Here is a 27,719-nt window from a genome sequence, read left to right on the forward strand (position 1 = left end):
ACGCTCTGAAAACAAAAATCTTGGAAAGTCATTGAAATTACAGATGGTTAGATTAAGTAGTTAGAATTTATGCTAAAACAGATGTTTGTAAGTGAGTGTTTATTTCACTGAATAAAACCCTCATTTGTAGGAACTATTCCATAAGATTTTAACAGTTCCTGTCCTAGCATTATACTGGTGCTAAAGTTTAAGCTACAAAGGTTCAGAGGCAAATGGGCATCCAAGAGGATGCTGGGAATCCAGTGGCATGGAACATGTTAGGCAGATAAGGGTGTGTGTTCAGAAGATATTTTTATTTATATTTCAGAGAAAGGGGAAGAAACTCAGCTACAATTCCCTGAGTCCAATCAACTCATCTTAATTCATACAGAGTTTTTCATTTCCCTAGAGCATTTACAAACAGCCCAAACAAACATAACAATGAAGAACAAATGAAAATATAAAAACAAGAGAATTGAGGGTTCCTTGCCAAGCAGTGTTTTGGTGCCAAGCAAAAGGAGAGTATGTTAAATGAGGATGGAGACATTTGGAGGGTCAAACATTCAGAAGAGACAAGGACAGGAGAAGCAGAGGAAAGACTGCGAGGAGGCGCACAGGCGGCGATGGCGGCCACCGCAGGAGGGGCCGTGAAAGGGAGGGGACGGCCGAGAGGCCGGCAGGAGGCCGAGGGGACATGCACTCAGCATGCAGACGTGGGCAAGCACTCAGCATGCAGACGTGGAAGGAGGGCTGCTCCGCTCGGGACCGCTTTTCCCCAGCAGCTCTCCAGCGCTCACGCGGTGAGTAGTGTCCGAGGGAGGCAGCAGTAGGGACTCCGGGGTGGGGGTCTAACAGGATGCGGGGACGTTGACGAGACAGAGGTTGCAGGCTGCCCCACCCCCAGAGGTGAGCCTGGGCGAGGGCGGGGAGAAACTCGAGGAGCACAGGGTGGGAGCCAAGGTCTCAGGGAGCCGGTGGAGGGCCCAGGCGCATGTCCTGGGCCAACAGGCGGATCCTGCGTGAGAGGCTGTCTGGTTGTCTGAGGAGGCCCCAAGGAACCTGGGCGCGGGGAGAAGACGTCTGGGGCTTAGGAGTGTTCAGTTCAAGTCAGCCCAGGCCAAACTGCAGAGAGGCCCTGGGAGGCCCGGAGCACACTGGGGACATGTCACCTGTGTCGCCAAGTCAGCCCTCTGAAAGTAGTACGCCAGGCGGAGAGGTCTTGGGCCTCGAGGCTGCTCCTGCCTTCTGTTCCTGTCCCCAGCGACCCTTGCTGCAGGTGTGATTGGTAGGAGCAGTCAAGGAATCCAGAAGGCCCTGAAGTCTGAGACACCAAAGAACACTGGGAAGAGGCATGCACTGATCTCCCAGCATCAGGATTGTTTGCTAATAAGAGAGCATCAGCCAAGAAAGCCTCATCCAGATGGAGTGGGGATAGCAACAGCCGTGTGGCAGGAAGGAGCTGAAGCCCGGGGAGGGTGTGAGAGACGGCGGCGTGCTGCGGCTGCACGTCTACGGGGCTGAGAGCCTCCCCGCCGGCCTGTGCGAAGAGCAGGCCTTCGCAGAGGGGATGAGGCCCAGGCTTCTTTGGGGGCCTGGGCCAACCATGCCCCTAAGAGGACGGGGATCCCCTTGGCCTCAGGACTCATTAGGGAGCTCTTGGTTTTCAGTAACAGGATTCCTGAATTAAACCACCTCATGCAAAAAAAGGAAAAGCATTATTTCATGTCACAGCAAGTCGAGAGGCGGGGCAGACTCCAGAGTGATGTTATGGGAAACCTCCGCTGCTTGCATCTCTGCTGTCACCCTTGGTGCCAACGTCATGGTCAGGCAGGAACCGAGATGACTGCTGCTGGTGCAGGCACCAAGGACAGATGCAGGAATGTCCACAGGAGGAGGGAGCACCTCCCTGGGAGACAGGGAACTCTCCTGAGGAGCCCTCCCTCCCTCCAGGCCTCCATTCACATCCCATCAGCCAGAACAGGGTCACAGGCCGAGTCCTGTGTTACGTAGTGTTCGTGGGATGGGGTGACTCTTGGACCACCCAGGCTCACTTGGGGGAAGGGGAGGACTCCTAAATGAAATGGGGCTTCTATTCGAAAGGAAGAAAGGAAGAATCGGTACTAGGTACCCTTTCATTGCCCCTTCTCTCCTGTCCTTACAAGTCCCATTCCAACAAAAGTTCCCAGTGGTTCTTAACTGAGGGGTTAACCTGAAGACAATCAGGTCAGGAGGCAGACTAGGTGATGACCAAGCCCAGGGCAACAGAAAGCCTCTAGCCACCAGCTTTCCCTGTGCCCAGCCCTGGCCCACCCAACAGTCCCCTGCTCCTGTCTGCTGTCGAGAAGGCAACCACATCTGGAAAGATGGCTCATGTGGCGCTGGAGGGCTAGACACAAGCATTAACGTCACGGAGCAATGACACACCCCGGACTCTGAGAGGTGCCTTGTTGGGAAGTGAGGTGGAAAGACAAAGCTGCAAAGAAGGGTGGAAACCAAACTGGGGGACGGATGCTGGGCTCCACCCTGTCCTGGCTCTGCCACTGTCTTGCTTGGTGCTATGGGGCAAGGGGAGAGCTCTTTGAACCTCAGTTTCTTCATCTGTAAAACAAGAGAGTTGAACTACTTGACTTGTAGGATCCCCTCCAGTTCACACACTTGGTGATTTTGAGGGTTTCAGAATGGAGAGATTAACTGGGAGGTAGGGAGATGGTGGGATAAAGGTGAATTGAAAGTACCATTTAAGGAGTCAGACTGTAGGAGCTGAAGCCAGTGTCAATAAAGGCGACTGACTGTCCTTAGGAAGATGTTGGTCTCTGTGGGTGGGAGAGTCTGTGGCGCTTATCATTTCCGTATGTCCTGTTAGCGCGGAAACATGAGGGGCCCTCTAATAAAGGGGCCACAGGTGCTCAGGGAAAGGACAAGGACAGGTGTAAGCTGGCCAAAAAGCATCAGGCACCACGCAGGCGAGCCTTGAATCAAATGAAGGAGTTAAGTTGCGAAGGGGAACGGCCGTGGGATGGAGGAGACAGGACCGGGGCGACAGGTGGCAGGGACTGCGAGGAGCCTGGGGGCCAGCGCAGCTCAGCAGCGCGGCAGAGGTCTCCCCCGAGCTGGGCAGTGTGGTGCAGCTGCCCCGACCCGCTGGCCCTGCCGGCCCCGTGTGGCTTCAGGACCGGCTGCGGGGGAGGAGGGCTGTTGGGCCTGATGCAAGCAGAGGGACACAATGGCTCACACCCGGCTGCAAGGCCCTGGCAGAAGATGGAGGGTCTCTGCCAGCCACAGGGGCTGAATACATGTGGGGGAGAACCAAAAAGAGAGCAAGAGAGGAAGAGAAAGAGGGTGAGAGGGAGAAAGAAAGAACACACTGGCCAGGCAGCTTTGCAATGCAACTGAGCTTGGCCTGGAGAACAGATTGTATTTGGCTGAGCTTTCCTGTAATTGCCTTTCAGACAGATGATCCTGCCAGCCCACCCAGCTCCCATCACAGGCGTCCTTGCCCAGCATGTACCAAAACTGTGAATGGGATGCGTCATCCTTCCCAGCCCTGTAGCTCTCTGCTCTTCCCACCCCCCAGAACCTGCATTCAGCCCACACTCATTTGCTGGACACCAGCTGACACTCCTCTGCACCTGGGGTGCACAGGCCCGTCCCTCAGGAATGGAGACCCCTGACACTCACAGTTAAGGGCACTCGGACAGACATGTCAGGCAGGGCCTCTCCTTCACAGGAGACTGCTGCCCACTCCAAGGTTCCGCAGCCGGCCCGGCCCACCGGTGCGCAAGTGAGGGCTGGGGTCCCCACTCTGGTTTCATGCTCTTGGTTTCAAGCCCTTTCTCCTTCCCCTCAGTGTCAGCTGCTGACCCTCTGTCTTCAAAGCTTGAAAACATCCAAGAGGTCACAAAATGGCCTCCTGCCTCCAACCTTGGGGAGCCCAGTGTCTGAGGATCCGGCCAGTGTCTGAGGGCCCAGTGTCCAGACTCACATGGGGAGTGCTCTCAGCTATTTCTTATGCTGAAAGAAGAGGCTGAGAAGGGACAATGTGCCATTGCCTATGGTTGAATGTCAGAGCTTAGAGAAGGAATCTTCCTTGTAATGGGGTGGAGTGGGGATTTCCCGCACCCAACACGACTCCTCCCCGAAGGCCTCTCCTGCCTCCCTGGGCCTCCCCTCAGGGCCCCTACACAGCATTCACCCTACAGTTGTTTACACTCAGTAGATTCCTATTGTCAGTGACATGCCTCTTTGGATGGCATGTCCCCAAGGACAAGTGTCTTCTCTTTCTCTGTTTTTACCACCTGCATCCAAACCCTCAGTCTTCCCCTCCATCCAAGGGCCACTAACATCTGCTTAACTTGATAGTGTTCAGCCTAAGCCTTGGGGACAGATTTCACCCCAAATTTAATTTTATTTCATAAATATATCGCGGATGCCTACCACCTGCCAGGCTCTGGTGCAACATGCAATGCAGGACATAGCAACTAAGCCTTTGTGTGTCCCTACCCTATAAGTTTGCACTGTAATAGGGAGACTAAAATATGGACAAAAATGAACTGGCCTCTTTCTCCTGGCCTGAAGATGCCAGAGCTGGGCCCTGCATCATCCCTGGTCTGTTGTTTCTCCCTCTCCCTTCCCCCTCCAGGTGTGCTCTCTTCACCCGTCTGTCTTTGCTCACACAGTTCCATCTCTGGAACACCTTTCTCCCTTTTTAGCTGCTCCCCACTCCCAGAATCTTTTAGTGCTCAGTTCAAACCCTGCATCTTCCAAGAAATGTTTTCTTAATCACTAACCAGATAACTTATCTTCCTTTTTGGATCCCCCACAGACTTTTGTGGGTCCGTCTGACTCAGTATCATGTTACCCTTATATGTGCCCTGTCTCCCTGTACCCCCTCCCTTATTCCACTATAATCTACCATAGGAGTAGGGTCTTACTCATCTTTGGGCTTTGAACTTGTCATGTACTTTAGACATACTCATCAAATTAATAGTACAAAGTGGACTGTAACAGCATGTATAGCTAGAACAACGGCATCATGAGGGCCTTCCCAGAAGAAGGGAACGCCAGCTGAGTTTTGCAGAATGGGCGTGTGTGCGGGCAGTGGTGGGCTCCTTCCTCTTCCTGAGATAGGCAGTCCCATTCCTTCTTGGAGATTCTGGGGGAAGTTGGCACTTCCCTGGAGCAAAGAAAGGAAAGGTATCCTTGACATCATTTGGGGCCCAAAAGGCTTGCTCATTAGTCCAATCCCAGAAAACCCTCCGACACCATTGTCTGCCTGGGGCAAGCACCTGGACTGTTAGGGGGAGTGGAACTAGTCCAGAGACAGAAGGTGAGCCAACGGCAACAAAGATGCACCCTTATTTCTTTTCTGTTTTGCTTTTCTTTTTCCTTTTTCTTCCTTCACACCTGCCACTCCCTCTCTCTGCACCTCCCCCCCAATCCCACCCACACGGCCCCACTCTGGTGGACTGCCTGCTGCCCTCGGCCCTCGGCCCTCTCTCAGCTCTCCGCAGCCCTGCTGTTCGACGCCCTCTATGCTGTGGTGACCGCGGTGCAGGAGCTGAACAGGAGCCAGGAGATCGGTGTGAAGCCCCTGTCCTGCGGCTCAGCCCAGATCTGGCAACATGGCACCAGCCTCATGAACTACCTGCGCATGGTGAGGGGCTGGGCTCTGCGGGACCACACTCAGCCTGCCAGTGGAGAGTCGCTGCGGTCACTCCTTGCCAGGCCACCTCAGTTTATCACAGGCCCAGGTGGCACAGTGACCTGTGACAACTCCACTCTGCAGATCATGGGTCCCATTTGTTCCCTGGGCCCTACAATCACCAGGAATCCATGGCAAATTTGTCTACAAGACAGTGGCCCTTGAGAGCCTTTGACTGTCAAGGACTTCCTGGATTCCAGGTTTGGGAACTGACCCCTTGGCTCACAGGTGGTCCCAGCAAAGCTTGCACAAAATGGGGACAGGTGATTCTGCTGTAGAGCACCATCCCTTGAGCTCAGCGCTTCTACCCTAGTGTGGGGCTCCCGTGTTCTCTCAGCCACCTGCCCTCCAGTGGGTGGGCGTGCCTGTGCAGCCCACGAAAAAGGCATCGCCTGTCAGAGAAGCCTGGGCAGAGTGGCTTGGCTTTTGCCCTTAACTCAGGCCATCCTGACTTCTTGCAGTCTGGGGGTGGGTGAGCAGCTGCCCAAATAGGGTAAAAGCTCTTAACAGCCTAGGGCCTGGAGGAGGGGCTCAGGGGAGTCTGAGCCTGAGCCAGAACCTCCTTGTGCTGTTTTATGCGGCAGCTGCGAGGCAGGAGGTGCGGGGCATCCTTCTTCTCCTCCGGCCCCAGCCAGTTCGGGGTCGGTTGCAGAGACGTCGCATTAGGCTCAAGAGCCGGTGGCTGAGAGGTAGGCAGCCTGGACCTTGACGGCGCCCCCTGCGGTGGGCACACGGCCTGGGCGCCCTGACGCAGCACGTGCAGAATGCCTGCTCGGGCCTGCCTGGTGCTGTAACTCAGTCTCTCTTGGACAGGTAGAATTGGAAGGTCTCACCGGCCACATTGAATTCAACAGCAAAGGCCAGAGGTCCAACTATGCCTTGAAAATCCTGCAGTTCACGAGGAATGGTTTCCGCCAGGTAAGGCTGGCCCTGGGGGCGGGCCTCCTCTCTGCCCCGCTCTCCGCCCCCCCCCCGCCCCCCCCCCCGTCTTTCCGCGGCCCTCGGGGCCTCCTCTCTCAGCCGTGCCCGAGCCGGGCCGCGTCCCCCGCAAGGCTCCCGCCCGCGCTGGCCGCCCCCTTCCTGGCACCAGCGGCCGCGCGGCTGGAAGGGCTGCAGCCCCAGCAAAGCACCGGGAAGGGCGCCGCGCTCTGCTGCGGGGAGAGGGGCGGCCATCTGACATGCGAGAACGGCATTCCCAGGCCGCGCCCACTCTTTGGGATTATTCTACTCGCTGAATCTTGCCCTGAGCCTGGAACCAGTGTTAGATTCCAGGTTGCTGCTCGTTAGACAGAGACCAGATCCCATGGGGGGCTGAGGAAGTTCTTCAGCGTGGGAACGGACGGCTCGTTCCCCCCGTGGGCTCCTGTGCGGCCGGCCCACGCTCGGCCTGCCCTCCATGGCAGCCACGTCCCTCCCGGCCTCTCTGCCCCTTGTCTTCCCCGCCAGCTTAGGGGCGCTTCGTCCTTTGCAGCATCTTTCAACTCCCTACTCTTCTCCTTGCTCTCCTCCATTTACTTCTCCTTTTCCCTAATTCCATTCCATCAGAAGAAACAAGGATTCTGACAGCCACTCCAAGTGCCTCTCTGGAGGTTTCCCAACCGCCTGTCACCCTAATAGCCAACCCCACTCTTAGCCTCGCCCTTCTCCAGCGTTAAAAGAAGCCTGAGAGGCAGGAAGTGACGCGCTTGCGGCCGGAGGGGGCGGCCGTTGGCGAGCTTCCGGCTGCCTCGTCGCTGGCCGAGGGAGCCCAGGGCGGCGGGACCGCCTTTCCAGGAGGTCGCTGAGGTTCATCATCTTCATCGCCATAATCACCATAGCAGTTTTTATCTATTAAGTTCTTACCGTGGGCCATACATCACATTAACTGTCACACATGTATTTTCTCATGTAACCCTACAAAGTCGGTACTTTCTGTTAATCCGTATTTTATAAGTGGGGAGACTGAGGAGACGGGCTTATTTGGCCTTGAACAATCAGTAATGGCCACTAGTTTTGAACCCAAATACTTCTAACTGTGAAGCCCAGGCTGTTAGCCATTATATAAATCATGCATTAAAATTACGTCGGTAACCTGGCAAATGCAGACTGCTGGGCTCTCCTTGCCAGGAGTCTGACTGGGGAGCCCGCGGGCGGGGTCCAGGCCGCAGTGCAGCCCAGCACCCCAGGGGGCTCGGAGGACCCCAGGCAGCCCTGGGGGGCCCCTCCCGTCTGCATGCTGGCGCTCTGTTCCCCTGTCTAAGAGGCTCCCAGACCCCGCTGAGTTCTTTCTAGGAGAACGTGGATTGCACTGGGCCATGAAGCCAGGTCGCCCATCCCGAACCACAAAATGTATAAGGAGAGTCCCAGACTGAGAGAGAAGAGCCCTGAGTCCTGGCGCCAGCTCTGGGCCAGAGCGAGGTGACCTTTATGCAATGACAACCGCTACTCTTTTTCCTAAATTCCCAGATGGGGCCAGTGTTCAGTAGGCAGCCTCACACTACAGGGGAGTCTCACCAAGGGGTCATTTCTTCCACCCAGCAATCACTTACTGACCCTGTGCAACCTGGCATGGACTGAAACGGGCACAGTCCCTGCACTGAAGGAGAGCTCGCAGTCTGTGGGTGAGGCTGGCAAAAAAAAACGAAGTGAAATTTGGGCTTATTAAACTCAAATCATGCCCTCAGGCTCATCCTTCCCTGAACAAATGAAACAGCCTGTAGGAAAATTATCAGGCAGACTTTTCCCTGAGCTCCAATACACTTGGAAGACGTGAAGCAACAAATTCTCACTCATTCTTTCAACAATCATCGGTTGAGTGCCTGGCTGCCTACGCGCCCGGTTCTCTTCTCAGCACAGGTAGAAACTGGGCCATGTGCCTGCTTTTGCAGAAATTATTCTAAGGACAAACAATAGACAAACAAATGCAAATACAATATAATGTCATTAGTGATTAGTGTTACAGCAAAAGAAAAATAAAACAGGGTGAGGAAATGAGTGTGTGGAGATAGTTATGGTAAAGAAGCAATTGTTAGGAAAACATAGTGCTCACACCAAACCCCAGACCCATTCTGTGGGAGCCAGTTCTACAGCTTTGAAAAGCTTCTTTTGGCCTCAGCCACCGTCCTGCGTGTTCCTGGGAAAAGCCGCCTCCCGTACCCTTCCCATCAAGCCACACCTGTGGTAGTGGAAGTGGCCCTGATCCCACCCCCCACTTGAACCACAGCCGATTAAGCTCAAAGTGCCACTTTACCATAACTGCTGCCCCAGCCGCTGCCCCTGGGGCTGGCTCCTCAGCTTCCTGGCCAAAGATTACGTCATCAGGAAACACCAGCAGCAGCCACCTGCCACGGCTGCGCCTTCTTCAGCCACGCACATTGTTGGAGTAGGGCAGGGCTGCTCAGATCGTGGTGTGTACAGGAGTGACCGGTGGTGTTTGTCCTAAATGCACATTCCCCACAATTCCGAGTTAATAAAACGAGGTGCGTTCCAAGAATCTGCATATTCTTAACTTCCACCCAGATAGACGATTATAGTGCAAGTGGCCCATAGATCACACTCTGAGAGACGCTGCCCTGGTAGAAGATGTGCGTCAACGTCAGCCTCTCTGCAGAGAATTCCTTCTTGACCTCTCCACATCCCGCCCGTCTCTCTGAGCTAATGTTGGATGGGATCTGTTGCCACTGGCCTTTAGAGAGGAGGGTGCTTTTGACCTTCGGTGCATGAAGGGTCGCACTCCTGACTGGACTTATAAATTGGATCACAATAACCTTTTTTATGACCCACTTTTCCTCAACAAATTTGGTGACACTGTCCTGCTGCTTTCCTGTCTGCCTCAGCTTCTGTAAGTGCCAATGGGAACTTCGCACGATGTGCATGGCCCAGCTGGAGCATCACAGCATGGCTCCCAGCGCCCACCCTAACCTCCAGTCTCTGCCTCCGGACACGTGGCTTTCCCCTGCTGATTGTGGGATGAAGGCATGTCTTGGGGCATGACGGTTATGTGTGCTTCTCTTCCAGTGGGAGGGATGCCGCTGTCTCTGCTCTGATAGTCCACCTCCGCCCAAGGTGGTCCTGGGAAGGGAAGGAGGAGTCACTGTGAGCATGGAATGACATTTCTTGAGCACCTGTTGTGTACCAGACACCCCATGGTCACTTTGCACAGATCGCATCTGATCTGGAGAACATCCCTTCAGGGTGCCTAAACCCCCATTTCACACATGAAGAAACCTGTGCTCAGGGAGGGGGAGGAGCTTGGCCCAAGGAAACTGCCGGCGGGGGCTCTGGGCAGAGCTGGAGTCCTCGCTCAGGCTGGTCCAGCTCCGAAGCCTGTGTGCTGTGTCTCCCACTCGTGGCCTTTCCTCACTTCCCTGGATCCCTAAGACCCTATGTGCAAACATTTTACTCAGTTCTCTTGGTTTGCTAGTAATGGTGTCTTCCCACTTGGCTTTAGTTTTGTTTTTTCCTTCCTGTCTGGACTACTGACTATTAAGACCTAGTTTTGATCATTTAGAAAGCATCACGCAGGGACTCAGTGGGTTATAATTGGTAAAATGTCTGAACCAAATACCGTATTCCCTGCTGGTGGCTGATTAAGGGATTATTACAATTTTAAAAATAGTCTTTCAGAATTCAGGGTTATTTTATACCATTTTTAAAATTACTATTTTAATTGTTTGGAGAGAATTTTCCCTTTTGGGACTCTGCAGAGCTTCCACCAAACCCTGTTTGGGGAAAGGCGTTCCCTGCAGTGTCCTGCAAGTGACGTTTCTGAGCCTGAATCACCCCCAGTTGCTCACTCATGGCACAGAGGTCAGTAGTGTTGCCCCTGTTTCTGCAGCTCACACCCCTGGGTTTCAAGTGTGGGATCTCCAGTTTCCCCCATATTCTCCTCCTCATCCCCCAGAAGACATCCTGGGTGGTATCAAAATAGTATAACTCCCCTTCCTTATTTTGGAGAAATCATAGCTGAAAGAGGCAAGAACTAAAAATGAAACACAGCGTTAGAGGCCCCTCTATTTCCTTCATTTAACTGGTCTAAAGATCAGAGATTTTGAGCAGCCCCAAGCGACTTTGTTAAGGCTGTAATAAGATGAGCACATCTCTTATCTGAGCATCGAAATGGTTTAACAGGCTCTAATTAATCCTTTGGGAGAGAGGAGGCTCAGGAAGGGGGGTCCAGCATCCCTCGCTAAAGATGCGGACCTCAGCCTTTTCACTGCCTTGCTGTGTATCACAATGGGGGCATCTCAACTGTCTTTCTCTGTGCAGTGAAGACGGTAGCCTTTCAACATTTGGCTTGGCTAAATCCAAGGACGACTGAAACTAGATTTGCATGGCACTCTCTTCTGCTGACCTGTGATTGGATAGAAAATACGCTCTACTCACATCGTAATGATAGCTACCATGCCCTGGGTATCCGCTACATGTTGCGCTATGCTGAGCAGTGTGTATATGTGTTAAAAGGTTTCATCTTTTCATCAATCACGCATAAAAGCTATTCTCTCCATCTTGTAGAAAAAAGAAAACAAAACCCTGAAACAGAAAGGGAGAAAGGAATGTGTCCACATCAGTATGCCTAGTTAGTTACTGACTTGAGAACGAAGTCTAGATCTGGCTGTCTCCAAAGCCCGCGGTCTCTTCCTCCGCCGCACGGCCCCAGCACATGCCGGAGGCGACCTTCCAGGCCTCGTCTTCCAACCGAATGCCCTCCACAGCATCCCTGGAAGAACAGCCACCAGCCGCTCCCAGAGCACGCCCTGGGCTGGGGGATTCAGCACCCCCAAGGGACACATTCCAAAGTCTTCCAGGCCCTATCACTACCCCGGGAAGCACCCCAGAATACCCTGCTTTCTGTTTTCTTTTTTGTACTAGCTCTTTAAATATTTGAAAATAGTTTGATTTCACTTCATTTCTTCCTTCATTCATTCACTTCTAAAATTTAGCATAAAAATTTTGCATCCTTGTTCCTGTCAAAGGCTGAGAAGGCAACATAAATGAGCCACGGTCCCCTCAAGGGCTCTTAATCTTGTGGGAAAGCAACACTTACAGCCAACGGTGCTCTGCCTGTTCGGTCCTTGGATGCTTTTCTCCCATAGCTGTTCCCAATGCAACACAGCCTCCAACTCACTTACCACGAGGGCTTTTCTTTTGTCTAGGTCTGTATTAAAATATGAGGCCCACATGGGGGACCACACTCCGGACAGAGCAAAATGGCACAGAGCTGAGGACACTGGGGGGACTCTCTATCACCTTTCTCACCCCAAGCTCTCTATTTCTATTAACCACATTAACTTGCTTCCTGGAATTAGTCTCCAAATTTTTTATTCATCCTAAACTCTGGGACCTGGAGCCGATTAATTTCTCCACTTGCTTCCCTTCCCAAATACACAGTTTTTTCACATGAACTTTTCCTAGAAACCAGCCTTGAGTCACTTGTTCCTTGGAACTCTGATCTGTTTAACTCTGTTCCTATGGAGACAGAGAGATTGGCAGAGCTCGCCAAGTGGAGAGCACAGAGCATTGTGAAGATAGCTAGATCTCATTTTCCAAAGCTGATAACTCTGCTTTCCAAGGAGCTAGTTTCCTGGAATGACTTGAGTGTTGTTTTAAGCAGAGGTGGAGGATGGAAGAGATGGTTTTTGTGAGTGACCCTCAAAAACCAAGAACAGAGGCACCCAGTGTTCTAAGGTGCATGGGAACGTGCTTTAATGTCCTAAGGTTCCTGCCCGTACGGCCAGTGGCTGTGTGGATGGGCTAGCCCAACTTTCCCACTGGAGAAGGGGATGGGAGTGCATCCCTCCTGGGCTTACGACCCCACGGTGGGCCCTCTTTGCGTTCAAGGTAAAATGGCAGCTCCACAGCCAGCCTGCCACTCGTGCTGGGAGTGCATCCCTCCTGAGCCCTGTGTCTTCCCGGACAGAGTGTCCCTGCAGTACGCTGGCGCCTGCCAGCGCAGTCAAGGGCATGCCTGAGGGCATGCTCTGGCCGCACTCCTGGGCCGCACGAAGGCAGCCGCTTCTCTTAGCATGGCAGCCGCAAGCTCCAGGGAGCATCTTCTGGGACCATGATAGCGATTTTAGAAGACTTCCTGATGGGCTGCCCTCCTGTCCCTCCTCCACACATCTGCCTCCACTTCAGAAGAGAATGACAAAGACAGAAAACCCTAAAAACACCTTGTCAGATAGCGGCTGCGCTGCCATAGCCTGCCTGCGACGTCGGGGAGCAGTGGGGAGGTGTCCTTCTCTGTCCGGAGAGGCCCCCTCCCCAGCCCTCCTGGTCCAAGCCTCTGTGACAGCTCAGGTCCCATCTGCACTCACAGGAGCAGCCGCCACGGCTCAGACAGGTTGCTGTGCGGGAAGCTGCTCCACCAGTGCCTCTGTCGCGACTGTCGGGCACAAGTTCTTCTTTTTAAATTTTATCCTCAATTACCGTTGACGTTCAGTATTATTTTGTATTAGTTTGAGGTGCATATCATAATGGTTAAATGTCATATATACTTTACAACGTAGTCCCCTCAATATTTAAAGTACCCACCTGGCACCGTACGTAATCATTACAATTTATTGACTGTATTCCCTGTGCTATATTTGGTGTCCCCCTGACTATTTTGTGACTCTCAGCCTGTACTTCTTAATTTTTTCACCTTTTCACCCAGCCCCCAACTGCCTTCCCCTCAAGCAACCATCAGTCTGTTTTCTATGAGTCTGTTTGTATTTTGTTTGTTTAGTTTGCTCTTTAGATCCCACATGTAAGTGAAATCATGTGGTATTTTCTCTCCCTGACTTACGTCACTTACCATAACACTCTCTAGGTCCGTCCATGATGTCCCAAATGGTAAGGTTTTATTCTTTTTAATGACTGAGTAATATTCCCTAGTATATATGTGCTACATCTTTGATATCCACTTGTCTATTAATGGGCACTTGGGTTGCTTCCATATCTTGGCTACTGTAAGTAATCCTGCAATGAGTGCATATTTTATTTCCAGTTAATATTTTGGGTTTCTTTGGATATATACCCAGAAGTGGAATTGCTGGGTCATAAAGTAGTTCCATTTTTAACTGTTGGAGAACACTCCATACTGTTTTCTACAGTGACTGCAACAATATATAATCCCACCAACAGGGCACAAGGGTTCCTTTTTCCCCACATCCTCACCATCACTTGTTGATTCATTGATGATAGCCATTTTGACAGGTGTGGGGTGATAACTCATTGTGGTTTTAATTTATATTTTTCTGATTATCAGTGATGTTGAGCATCTTTTCATAGGTCTGTTGACCATCTGTATGCCCTCTTTGGAGATTTATCTATTCAGGACCTTTGCTCGTTTCTTAATTGGATTGTTTGGTATTTTGTTGATGAGTTATATTAGTTCTTTAGAAATTTTGGATATTAACTCCTTATTGTATGTCTCATTGGTAAATATCTTTTTCCATCCAGTAGATTATCTTTTCATTTTGTTGATCGTTTCCTTTGCTGTGCATAAACTTTTTAGCTTGATTAGTCCCATTTGTTTATTTTTTTTTCTTTTGTTTCCCTTGCCCAAGGAGATATATCAGAAAAAATATTGCTAAGAGAAGTGTCAGAGACTTTACTGACTATGTTTCCTTCTAAGAGTTTCACAGTTTCAAGTCTTACATTTAAGCCTTTAATTCATTTTGAGTTTATTCTTGTATATGGTATAAGAAGGTAGTCTAGTTTAATTTTTTGCCTGTATCTTCAATTTTCCAAATACCATTTATTGAATAGGCTTTGTTACCCCATTGTATGTTCTTGCCTCCTTTGTCATATATTAATTGTCAATAATTAATTAATATATAGGTGTAGGTTGATTTCTGGGCTCTCTATTCTGTTCCATTGATCTATATGTAGGGTTTTATGTCAGTACCAGGCTGTTTTGATTACTGTGGCCTTGGATTATAGTTTGATATCAGGTGGCATGATACCTCCAACTTTGATCTTCTTTCTCCAGATTGCTGTGGATTTGGGGTTATTTTTTGGTTCCATAAAAATTTTTTGATCATTTGGTTCTATGAAAAACATCATTGGTTTTTTTATATGAAGTGCATTGAATCTATAGATTGCTTTTAACTATGTTAGTTCTCCCTACTCACAAGCTGGTATATGCCTCCATTTATTTGTATTTTCAATTCCTTTCTTCAGTATGTTGTAATTTTCCAAGTACAGGTTTTTAACCTCCTTTGTAAAATGGATTTGTAGGTATTTTATTTTATTTTTTAATGTATTTGTAAATGGGATTCCTTCTTAGTTTGTATAACACATTTTCAGTTTGAGGAAGGAGTTTCCCGTAAACATGCGGATCCCTTGAAGCTGCCTTCCGGGATCTGGTTCCGAGAGCGGGGAGGGGTGACTGCTGGAAGTCAGGAGCATCAGGAGCACCACATGCCATCTCCCGCCCCTCCTGGCGGCAGCGGGGGGGGCAGGCCTGACGAGGACGGACAGGCAGGGCAGGCAGGGCAGGCTGCTTTGCGGCCATTTCCCCTGAGAGCCATTGGGGCAACTTTGCCTTTGATAAGGAAATTCTGAGGCAGCAGATCCTTGGCTGGAGGGAGGCGAGAAAGAGATGGGTTATTGGGGGCTACCTTGAAGGTTACTGAGAAGTCACTTATTTATTTTTAATTGAGGAACTGGGTGAAGGAGAATTGTCATGAAATTTTAAAGAGCTGACAACATCTCATGGAATATCATAAATTCTTAGAGGCGAAGGAGACTTGAAAGGTAACCCAGCCCAACTTTCCCACTGGAGAAGGGGATGGGAGTGCATCCCTCCTGGGCTTACGACCCCACGGTGGGCCCTCTTTGCGTTCAGGGTAAAATGGCAGCTCCGCAGCCAGCCTGCCACTCGTGCTGGGCCGGCCCTGCCTGTGAGTGCCCTCCCATGCCATGCCCCAGCAACAGTAAATATTGTGTCAGCCTTGGACACACCAGGTGCTCTCACACCCCAGGCCTGTGCCCCAGTGGCCAGGTCTCCCTGGGCACCCCCATTTCTCACCTGGCCACTCCTGCCCCCACCTCCGGAACTCAGCTCAGAGAGCCCTCCTGCAGCCAGCCTTCAGAGGCTCCTTTCATAGGCCCCTTGTGCCTGCCTCTCTGGTAGCATTCTCCTAGTCATCGCTTCCAGGGCTGGGGACTCCTTGAGCACAGACACAGCACCCCTGCTGAAAGGGGGCTCAGTGTGAGTCTGGAGAAAGGGTACGCAGCGACTGGGGCACTGGGGCAGAGCTTCCATGGGGCCTGCAGTGTGCAGGGTGCACACTGGACCAGGCTTCCTGGCTCAGACAAGCTCAAATCCAGCAGGACACCAGAGCCGTGGGAACCTAGGACTTTGTCATGAGAGTCCTCTAAAGCCACTGCTCCCCAACTTGTTCAAAGGAGATTTTACACAACAAGCCTCCCCATTGGCAACTGGAATTTGAAAATTCAAGTGGAAGACCCCTCACATCATCAACTCATTTCTCCCTCAACAGTCTCTTTCCTTTCTCTAGGAGCAATGCTCCTCTGGTTAATTAAAAGTCTGTGGCGCAGCGCCTCCTGTGTGAGCGTCTGTTCACCTGGCCACCCCAGGACGACAGCCAAGGGCCAGACGAGCTGACTCGGGAAGAGTGCCGTCTGAAGGCTTCCTCTCCACCTGCCTCCCTAACCCACACAGGTCTGGCTCTCTCCCCCTGAGCGCCAGGTCTTCCTGCTTATCAGCTTCCATGGACAATTCACTGACTATAGAAGCTCTTCTCACATTAGCCTGCAAACAAATGATAGCGACTTACATTTTCAATGGAGAGCTGGTCTGGGCAGAGGAGCAGGTGCTGCATTTCTAAGTGCTGCATTTTAAATATATTTCTTGTAATATGCCCGATGCAACCTGCCTGAGCTTAGCTTGGCAAACTTTGCCAATTCTTAGTGACTTCTTTTTGTGCCTCTTCAGCCAGCTCGTGCCTGGGAGAGCTGGAACAGGCTGAGCTACTAATTCAGCCTCCTGAAGCAGCCTGCATCAGTCAGCTCTGATGAGATGTGGAGCAGGCCTCAGGCCAGAGGTCTGGCGAGAGGAAAGTCCAGGGAGGCGGGAGGGGCTGTGTGCAGAGGCAGGTGCCGTGGGGACACGGAAGGCACAGGGCCAAGGGCCAGCTCTCACAGCTCCTCACATCCTGTTCTCCAGTTGCTTCTTCAGTAAAAATGGGACAGTTGTCAGAACATCCTCTTACGTGCACCATAAAATTATTGTGAGAAGAAAATGAAATCCTGTTTATACATGTGCTTTGAGGATTCTACTCTATCGCGCAGTGTGCAGTTATGCCATGTCTCATCGACATGTCTGCATATGTATCTGTCTGTCTTTATATGCAGTATGCCTGGAACCTGTGGGTTCAGGGCAGAGAGAAGACTAAGCAGGGCTGAGCCGTCTGCTCAGGGTACTGCTGGGGCCACTCCGGAGCCCTGTGGGGGCCTGCCTGCTGGACACCGGCTCTGCCAGCCGGCCCCTCTGCGCGTCAGGGTGCCTCTGCAGGGCCCTCCCCGTCTCTCTCACCTGCCCTCCTTCACCCCCATCCCTCCTCCACGCCCAAGCATGGCAGCGTCACCAGTTTCACCCTGCAGTGGTTCTGGGTGGGTGTGAACTCAAAAACCAGAAGGCATGGCTGCTCCTGGGACAGTCTACAGCCCACCTAGGACCTGCCTGGCATGGTGCTGCTCAGATAAGGGTGCTGATACCCCGAAACTAAACACTCCCTGATTCCCTAGAACACAGTGCAGCTCAGCCACTCCCGTCTCTCCGCTGCAAGCCCGCACGCCTCTAGGGGCAGCAGAGGGCCGTTCTCAGGGGCCTGGAAGCTCAGCCTGCACCTTGCGTGGCCCTCCAGCATTCCATTGACCTGAGGGACAGCACGTCCCCGCTCCCTGCAGCCTAGATGCTTCATTAGGACCTTTGGTTAAATTGGCATCTGCTGCTCAGAGCTTGAAATTGCATCACTAGGACAACGGCTTTCCTAAGATACTGTCTGCCTGGCGAGTGCAACCAGTGAAGCCAGGCGCTCTGTGTCCTGACCGTAGCCTCCACGTCGGCAGTAAATGCCTGGTAAGGTGAGGACTCCTGAGCATGCCTGATCTCTCTGGTAAAGTGTCTCCCCAGCAGCCCGTGGGCAACAGCATCTATCTTCTGGGAGACGAGGGAGGGACGTGCCGCTGAGTCTGCGCCCTTAGACCCCACCACGCACCCACCCACCAGCTTGGTCACTCCCCGAAAATGTTCCAAAGGGAGTCTGTGAGATTTTTGACCAAACGAGGAAAAAAAGAGGGAGTTGAGATAGGTAAAAGAAACTATTAGCATCCAGAAAGAAAGGCGATCCCAGCACCTGCGCTGCCTTACTCAGGGAACTTGAACTTCTGAAAGCCTGAGCTCACTGGGGAGGCCCTCAAGTCCCTGAGAGCATCGTTTGGGGCAGCAAGTTCAGTCAGAGGCACCTGGGGTAGGCGGAGCTCCAGCCCCGCCACCAGCGGTCCTGGGCACAGCCGCTGCAGGTGTGTTCTCTTTGGCAAGGGCTGTGGGGAAGGGTAAACCTGATTCCACTTCACATCCCAGAGGCTGGTGATTCAGGATGGAAGTCTGGACACATCCTGGCAAAGCCAAACATTCATGCATAGAGCACAGTTGATCCTCCTTACGTGTGGGTTCCATATTTGCAAATTCATCTACTAGCTGATGTCTCTGTGTGACTCCTAATCTATACTGTGGCACTTTCTTAGACATGCACAGACCAGTGAAAAATTGAGTTGGCAGAATGCGTGTTCCATGCAAGGAGGGACAAAGTCATGTTCTGCCTTCTTGTCTCAGCTTTTGTACTGTCAACAAGTTTTTGTGGTTTATTTTGTGGTTTTGTTTTTTGCTTTCTCTTGATGATTTTGCTGTTTAAAATGACCCCAAACTTAGTGCTAAAGTGCTATCCAGTGTCTCTAAGTGTGAGAGAGCTATCATGTGCCTTACAGAGAAAATACAGCTATTGGGAAAGCAACACTCAGGCATGAGTTATAGTGCTGTTGTTCAATATTAATGAATCAACAATATACATTAAATAAGGTGTCTGTAGACAGGAACACATAAAACGAAGCTATATTTTGATTTGTCGATGAAAATGTTGTGACCAGAGCCTCATAGGGATTGAACACTGTTTTTCACTGAGGGGCAATGGTTCAGTGTTTCATAATTCAGTGTTTGTGGCAACGTTCTAGAACAGAACTACTGGGAGTAATGACAACCAGCCATAGTGAGTCTCAGCCAGAAGAGAAGACCAGGAATGAGCAAACGTAGGAGCAGCTGAAGTTTTCCGAGAGTGGCCTTTTCCTTCTTCATTCACTACCCTATACTCCTATTCTCTGGTATTCTCACCAAGCCCAAGGACCTTGTCTGCCCTCGATGGTCTGGCCTTCCTTTTGGTTCCCCTGATGTCAAAGTAGAATCTAAATCCTACACCCTTAGGACTGAAAAGAATAATGAAGGTCCAGTAGACAAATGTTCTATTGGAATGCTTCTTCATGAAGTTCTTGAATGCTTCCAGTGTCAAGGAACTCACTGCCTATAGGGATAGCATATTCCGTCTTGGGAAGCTCTCATTGTTGGAAGTTTTTCCATCTATTGGGCAGAATTCTTTCCTCCTTAAGCTTCTTGCTTTTGGTCCTCAGTTCTGCTCCTCAGGTCCACATTCCATTCTATTCAATTCTTCCCATGACTGCCTTTACCTTTTCCTTCTATGATGTAACTTTAGTTTCTTACTTTCCTGGACAACATCCTTGGAACACACTCCAGTTTGTGGATGCTCCACTTAAAGAGTGGGGCCTGGAGCAATGTGCAGAATTTCAGGTGTGGTCTGAGTAGAAGAGCACCCTCTCTCTTTGCATGGAAACTGCCACACAAAGGTGTGCATGTGAAATGCACACCTTTGTAAATGATTGTGTGCAACTGAGAAGACTACAATGTGTTCACAGTTTTAGATTCACTTCCACATTAGCCCAACACAATGTCAGCACCAAGACCAGGCACTAGGAGAAGAAAGGCAGGCACCAGCCACAGGGCTCAGAGACGGTTGTTTCATGGCAGGTGCATCTCTTCAGTGGGCGGCCATTGGCTTCGGCCCCACGTCCGTGTAGCCGTGCTTTCTGTGCCCTACCTGTCCCCACAGTCATCTGTCTGAGGCCCCTTTATATCGCCCCTCTCAGGCCTATCTCTCCCAGTCTCTGCCCTAAAACATTTTGAAAACTTTGTCACATTACAAACATACCCAGCATTTTCAGGAATTTATGTTTGAGCTGGAAGAGGCTGGACTATATCCTTTTTTTATATGTAAGATAACTGAAAACTAAAAAGAAGTGACTTGCCTAAAGGAATTCCATCATCAAACTAGCAGATATTTATGGAGCACCCGTTATAGGCCAGGCCCTGCCCCGAGAGCCCAGGGCCCACGGGGGAGTGTTCTGATGCGGTCACTGAAGGAGCACCAACCCCATTCTCGGCACCAAGGATATGACAGGAAGCAGGGCAGGCTCCCCACTACTGGACTGTATTGTCCAGTGGGGGAAATGGGCTTGAAACAATTACCTGAGGAACTGTATGATTACAGGCATGACGAATGCTGCACAAGGGAAGTTCCAGGCACTACACATGAGCCCCTGTGATGGGGGACTTTACTGAAACAGAGGGGTTGGGAAGGCGACATTCGGGGCGACGCCTGATGGATGGCCACGCATCCCCACTGAAGGGGGGCCTGCGGAGCCTGCTTCCGGACGCAGGGACCAGACTTGTTCGATGTCAGAGGCAGGCCCGGAAGCCGGAACTCCTGCTGTTTTAGTTTTTCCGCTGTAGCCCATTGTCCCTTTCCTCAAGATTGAATTGAGTACCCTTTTTTTTAAATACGCAAGTCAAATCAAAGGCAAGGAAAGACAAAGGCTGACTTCAGGAATATGGATGCATAAGCATGGTCACTTACAGCAAATGCCAACAGGTAAACAATAACAATTCAAATGTTTACTAAGCATTTAGCTATGTATCTGTAGTCCAGTAAAATTAATATCTTGATAGCAGTATAGCATAATGGACCTGACTCTGTTTGAATCTGCATTAACTATGGAACTTTGGGCAAGAAACCTAACCTTCCAAAGCCTCAGTTTCCTAATCTATAAACAAGGCTTGATAGCAATACTTATTTGTATTGTGGTTGGGAAGATTAAATGAGATAACAAATGTAAGACACTTATTCCAGTATCTGGCGCATATATACATGTTCAAAAGTATTAGCCTGTATAATTTTCTTATAGTTAGTTCCTTAGTTACAACACTAAAGGTATGGGACAAGGTGTTGTTTATGCCAAAATATATTTATTGAGCATCAGTATGCTCAAGGCACTCTGCTAGGAACTAATTATAAAGTAGTAAACAGGTAAAGTATCCACATCCTTATGCCAGGCACTTTCATACTCTTTGAGCATTACTCTCATTTAGGCACAACCCAAGAGACACATCAGCACCGACCTATGCCTCACTGAACCCGAACCTATGAAACAGCATTTACCCTGCTATGTGCACTGCACTCTGATCTAGTCTTGGCATATATTTCATTTTTAAAATGCAGGTCTTGACCCACTAAATCAATTTCATAACCCACTAATGGATTGTGATCACAGTTGAACAAAACACTGCCTTAGACCAACTGAGCTGAAGGCTTAACAAGCCCAGGTAGAATTCATTTGATGGAGAGGCTTCCCAGTTGTCCCTGGGCTTGTTTCTGATCTCTCAACTTTGGCATTTGCCAAAGTCATTGTCCTTTGATCCAGAATTTTCTGCACATAAGCACAAATTTTGTACTAAGAGAATATTTTGACTAAGAGAATAAAGTCTTCAACCAACATCAGCAACTCCCTTTGTTCCTCAAATCACCCCCTCAGGCACTGAGTTGGGCCATTACTCATGACCTAGTCTCCCATGCAAACTAAAGCTTCTATGATTGCAGATACTGGATTTAAATTCAATACACGTTTTATTCCCTCCTGCCAGGAGGGTTGCGTTATAGCCATTTTTAGCTGGTCTTACATCAAGGCACACACAGGTACTGTAGAGATTCTGAAACTCTGGCTCAACTCATCCCTGGGGTCTCCAGCCTCAGTGTTTCACACCTGACGTGACTGCATGACTGTCAAAACCAGTTCTGTGTACTCAAGGTGACACAGATATTTTATATGCATCCTTCTCAGTGAGAACTTGAACTTTGAACCTGAATCTGAGGTTCGATTCTGAGGAAGGAAAGAAAGAAAGAAAGAAAGAAAGAAAGAAAGAAAGAAAGAAAGAAAGAAAGAAAGAAAGAAAGAAAGAAAGAAAGAAAGAAAGAAAGAAAGAAAGAAAGAAAGAGGGAGGGAGGGAGGGAGGGAGGGAGGGAGGGAGGGAGGGAGGGAGGAAGGAAGAGGGATGGAGGGAGGGAGAGAAAGTGTCATTGGATGTTGTTTGTCCAACTTTCAACTTTAGATGGTCCTAGAGAACAAGGATATGGAATGAAAAGAGTTTACCTTTACACACTGTCACATCTGTGTGTGTCTTAGATCATCCTAATAAGGGGAAAGAGAAGGAAGACCACCCTTGTCTTAAAGACCACAAAATTGACTTTCCAGGGCCACATAAGTTTCAGGCTGGAACTTGAAGCCAAATCTCCTGACCTCTGGTCAGCTGCATTCCCACCAGACAGACAATAGTACTGTTGTCTTACATTCTCATGGCTGACCGTGGCTCGTCAAAAGTCATCGTGCACATTGTGTCATGTACAAGCTGTGCATGCAAAGTGGCCCCAAATGTTGAAGAACCCAGAGGGCAAAGAAAGTGGTAGGCAAGTCCAGCTGGTCAGCTTAAAGAATTTAATAGGAAAAGTGTTTACAGAAAGCAGTCTGGATCGCCACACTTTCAACGCCGCCACCCCCAGGCTCTGTTTTATAGTTAAAAGTAGTGAGAATGCATGGGTGATCAAAGGGGTCAGGTGCCAGGGGACTCTGGAGCCAGAGTGAAGTACGAGAAACATGGCGGAGGCTTGCCGTGTGAGAGAATCAGTAGGAGTCTCACGATCGTCCCGGGGCTCTGTGCATGCCTTTCAGAGCTCCACCGTGGAAGGAAGGGGTCAAAGTTCCAGTTTCACTCAGATGTCAGGTCGGTGGATTAGCTTTAAAATGGAGTCACTTAGTGTTCTTCACACATTATTTCAGTCGCTTATCAACAGCAATGTCATACTATCAGCAAGACAGGCTCCTTTATCTCCATTTCACAGATGAGAAAGATTCAGAGAGGTTAAACAACTCACCCAAGGTCACACAGACTATACATGGTAGAGGAGGAGTGGAAACCGGGGACTTCTGGTGCCCCCATGGCATCCCTTGTGCTGAGCCCCTAAGTTGCCACCCAGAGCCTTGGCCAGGGACACTCCTGCAGGATCTTGTAGCTGACTCCCTTCAGGGCTGCATTCTCCAGCAAATGGTCCACTGTGATCAGAGGTGTGTGAAAAGGCCCAGGTTGGGACAGCCTACACCTGCCCTGAACTTAACCAGATGGCATAGCAGTACATAGAACTTGAGTTCAAATCCAGCTTCAATCCCCTATTAACTGGAATCCTCGGCAGGTTGTTTAATATCTCTGAGTCCAAATTTCATACATTCGTTCATTCATTCAATCAACAAAATCTTGTCCGAAATGCCTATATTTCTCAGGTAAGAAAAACAACAGGGCTGTTATGTGCAGAATCAGGGAAACTTATGCAAGCAAGCCACATGGCTGAGTGCCCAATATGCAAAGGTAAACGAAAAGTGTTTGCAAACTTTCACTCTGGAGGAGGACTTAGCTGGCCTTGGAGTTATGTCAGCCTCTGTAGAAGCAGCTGGATCCTGGCAGGGACAACTGCAAGGAACAATCATCTAAATGTACATAAAATATTAAGTGTTACTGAGCCACATGCACAGCTACAGATAGAGACGAAGATGTGAGGAAACCCTCGGGCTTTAAAAATGAATTCCTTTATACCTACTTGGGAGGAAACGAGATGGCCAAACGACAGCCACGAGGGATTCCAGGGAATGAGAGGGCTGTGAGAGAGAGGCCTGCGGGCTGCTCTAGGCAGCCTCTGGCCTCAGGCCAGGGGAGGGCCTTTCCTCAGCAGCAGAGTGAGGGAGACGTGGAGTGAGTCGCGGTGTCATTAATAAACATGGGTTTGACATAAGTGTTCTGAAGGCAAGAATGTGTTTCTGGGAGAAGTTTGACTTTGGGAGATAAAGGAAAGCCTTCATAGAGGGAGTGATTTTTAAACTGACGCCTGAAGGATTAACAGATAAAAACTCGATTAGGGTTTGGAAAATGTCTTCTATAAAGGTCCAGAGAGTAAATACTCAGACTTTACAACTCCACTGCTGTAGATGAACACAGTCACGGAAAATGCACAAATGAATGAGTGTGGCTGTCTTCGAAGAAAGTGTTACTTCCTGAAACAGGCCAGCTTGTGAATTAGCTGAAGAGGGCTGGACGTCGGGGGTGGGGGTCGTGCAGCAGGGAGTGCTCCGGGTGGCGAATGCCATACAAGCGCAAGGAGCTCGCCTGGCGGGAAGGAGTTTGTTGCACCTAAACTCAGAGGTGTGACTCAAGTCCACACAAAGCTGGAGGAGACAGGACAAGGTGGATGAAGAGAGTGGGCAGAGGGCAGGCCTCTCGCTCAGGGTCTGGGAGGCTGTTTTAGGGATTTTGGTTTCTATCCTTAAACCAAAAGAGGAGTGACTTGAAAGGGTCTAAGCAGGGGCTAGTGTGATCACAGCTGAGACTTTGGAGAGGGCCTGTGTTGCATGGAGAACAGACCAGAGATGCAGAGGGGACTCTAGTCCAGAGGAGGTGAACCGGGAGTACAGGCCAAGGCGGCGGCCAGCCAGTGGGAAGGCAAGACTCAGGGAATGGACGGACTTTCTCAGGGCCGCCCGGCCAAGTGGCCGCAGTGCCAGATGCTAATATGGTCTCCAGACTCCAGGGTGCTCACTACCACCTCTTTCAGGAAGCAGGAGAGGACCCCTGAGGATACGGCCTGTAGATGGGCATTTCCCCAGGTATGTTGCTTACGCTGACCCGGGGCCACAAGGCAGACCCAATGCAGGTCTCCAACACCCATTCACTTGTGCAGTAGCCGCCTTTCCACAGGCCGTGGGCAGCCCAGGTCCACGCCAGGGTCCCATCCCCTGGAGCCCTCGGCCCCTCAGTCTCACCCGTCTGCTCCCTGCAGCAGCCCTTTCAAGGCTGGTGCCCAGGCTGCTGACGCGGGGCCTACACACAGCTACCAGATGGGCAGAGGCCTCTGAGGACAGCTGCCTGGACAATGACGAGTCGGGACAGCTCACAACAAGAAAGAGACACTATGAAAAGCGGGCAAGTTAACTTATAAAAGCACAGAAATGAAGGCAAGTGGGCGGCTCCGCATTCCAGCAACCTACAAGGCGCATGGCGTGTGTGGCAGCCCCGTGTGAGAGGCAGCCTGAGAAATACAGGGGCGCGCTGGCCGCGAGGGTAAAGAGGGCGGCGGGAATTGCAGTTCCCACACAAAGAGCTTTTTGAAGTGATGCTTTCAACTAAATAATTAAAACTCCAAAATTTTAGTGCTTAAAGGAGCAAGATTATTATTAATTTATGTGGAGTCTCTATCCTGTGGGCGTGTTGGATAAATGATACTTTCTATACATGTGCAGAGACACTTCATATCAGTTATATTTACCTAAATGTTCTGTGTGACTAAGCACCCCTATCATCAGAGGTTTCTTCTAAGAGCACTAGAGGAGTACACATGTGCTTTAAAGATTGTGATCCCCAGTAAGCAGCACATTGGCCCTATTTGCATCCTTTTATTTTCCACTTCCAGCGCTGTCACTAGGCTATGTTGTTAACTTACATGGGCCTCACGTCCTCACAAACAATGGGGAGAGGCACAGAGGTTCCTGTGCATCCCTCCCAGCCCCAGCCCTGTGAGCGAGGGGGCACGGTGCTGCTGGAGCCAGCTCGCCAGGCAGCAGAGCCCACAAGGCAGGTGGGAAGAGAAGGCTGACTGTTGTTCATATGGAAAACCACATACTAATTAATAAATAATAATACAAGAATAAACTGGGATTTGTATTACACCCCACCCTGTACACTTCTGTTCCCAATTCTGTTCTCTGACATCAGATTGGGAGCTTGAAATCAGTCCCCAGGGAAGTGTTTACACCACAGAATTTGGCAAATGCTACAGCTCAGGGCCTTTTTTTCTGGAGAGCCACTCTTTATATTTTTTTAAATTTTTAAAACTATAGTTTATTGATTATGCTGTTATAGTTGTCCTGATTTCCCCCCGCGTCCCACTTCATCCAGCACCCCCTACTCCCTCAGGCAACCCCCTCATCATTGTTCATGTCCATGGGTCATGCGTATACATTTTTTGGCTACTCCATTTCCTATACTGTACTTTACATCCCCTTGGCTATTCTGTAACTACCTATTTGTGCTTCTTAATCCCCTCAACTCTTCACCCATTCCCCCACAACCCCCGCCCATCTGGCAACCATCAAAATGCTCTCTATATCCATGATTCTGTCTCTGTTCTTCTACTTTGCTTAGACTGTTTTTTTAGAGTCAGTTATTGATAGTTGTTGAGTGTATTATCATTTTAATGTTCATAGTTTTGATCTTTTTCTTAAATCCTTTAATATTTCATAAGAGAATGGTTTGGTAATGAACTTCTTTAGTTTTTCTTGTCTGGGAAGCTCTTTATCCTCTCTGACTCTAAATGTTAGCTTTGCTGAACAGAGGAATCTTGACTGTAGGTCCCTGCTTTTCATGACTTTGAATATATCTTGCCAGTCCCTTCTAGCCTGCAAAGTTTCTTTTGAGAAATCAGCTGACAGTCTTACGGGAACTCACCTGTAGGCAACTCCTTTTCTCTTGCTGTTTGTAAGATTCTCTCTTTATCTTTAACCCTTGCCATTTTAATTATGATGTGTCTTGATGTGGTTCTCTTTGGGTCCAACTTGATTGGGACTCTGTGCTTTCTGGACTTGCATGTCTGTTTTCCTCACCAAATTAGGGAGGTTTTCTTTCATTGTTTTTTCAAATAGATTTCCAATTTCTTGCTCTTTCTCTTCTCTTTCTGGTACCCTTATAATGTAAATGTTGGATTTCTTGAAGTTGCCTCAGAGGCTGCTTACACTATCCTCATTTTTTTGGATTCTTTTCTCTTCCTGTTGTTCTGACTGGTTGTTTTTTGCTTCCTTATGTTCCAAACCATTGATTTGATTCTCGGCTTCATCCATTCTCTTGTTATTTCCCTGTTAATTTTTCTTCATTTCAATTAGTGTTTCCTTCATTTCTGACTGGATATGTTTTATGCGGTTGAAGCCCACAGTAAGTTCCTTGAGCGTCCTCATAACCAGTGTTTCGAACTCTGCACCTGATAGATTGCTTATCTCCATTTCGATTAGCTCTTTTTCTGGAGTTTTGATCTGTTTTTTCATCTGGGCCATGTTTCTTTGTCTCCTCATTTGGGCAGCTTCCCTGTGTTTGTTTCTATGTATTAGGTAGAGCCACTTTGACTTTGTATCTTGTTGTTATGGCCTATTGTAGTAGGTGTCCTGTAGGGTCCAGTGGCACAGGTGCCCCTATCACCCATGCTGGGTACTCAAGGTGTGCCCTTTGTGTGGGCTGAGTGCACCCTCCTCTTGGAGTTGAGGCTTGGTTGTTGTTGACAGACCAATGGGAGGGATTTACACAGGTCAGTCAGCTGCAAGGGTTACTGTGACCACTGGCCACCCACCTCTGCCCTCTGTGGAGGATCAGCTGTGCAGGGCCAGAGTGGTGGTGGAGAGCCGCATTTTAAACATTTTCTAGCTCATGACTGCAAGGCACCCAGTTACTGTTCATCTCTATACCCTTGCCTTTCCCTTTCAGCATGTTTGTTGTCTGAGTTGCTCTTCCTGCTCTGCTTTAGTCCATCCGGCATCAGAACCATCTGGAGTACTTGCTATGACA

The 27,719-nt window shown here is 49.8% G+C and overlaps 1 protein-coding gene across 1 annotated transcript in view; it reads left to right on the plus strand.

Moving 5' to 3' along the window:
* GRIK4 (glutamate ionotropic receptor kainate type subunit 4) overlaps positions 1–27,719 on the plus strand; it is a 295,451-nt gene that overhangs the window by 187,154 nt on the left and 80,578 nt on the right. The window contains exons 8-9 of the mRNA XM_054587574.1: positions 5,480–5,632; positions 6,494–6,598. Coding sequence (XP_054443549.1) covers positions 5,480–5,632; positions 6,494–6,598 — 258 coding nt within the window. The remainder of the gene's footprint in view (positions 1–5,479; positions 5,633–6,493; positions 6,599–27,719) is intronic.

This window comes from Pteronotus mesoamericanus, unplaced genomic scaffold, assembly GCF_021234165.1.
Source record: "Pteronotus mesoamericanus isolate MK-2021 breed Mesoamerican mustached bat unplaced genomic scaffold, CSHL_Meso_final contig_123, whole genome shotgun sequence".
Classification (NCBI taxonomy): domain Eukaryota; kingdom Metazoa; phylum Chordata; class Mammalia; order Chiroptera; family Mormoopidae; genus Pteronotus; species Pteronotus mesoamericanus.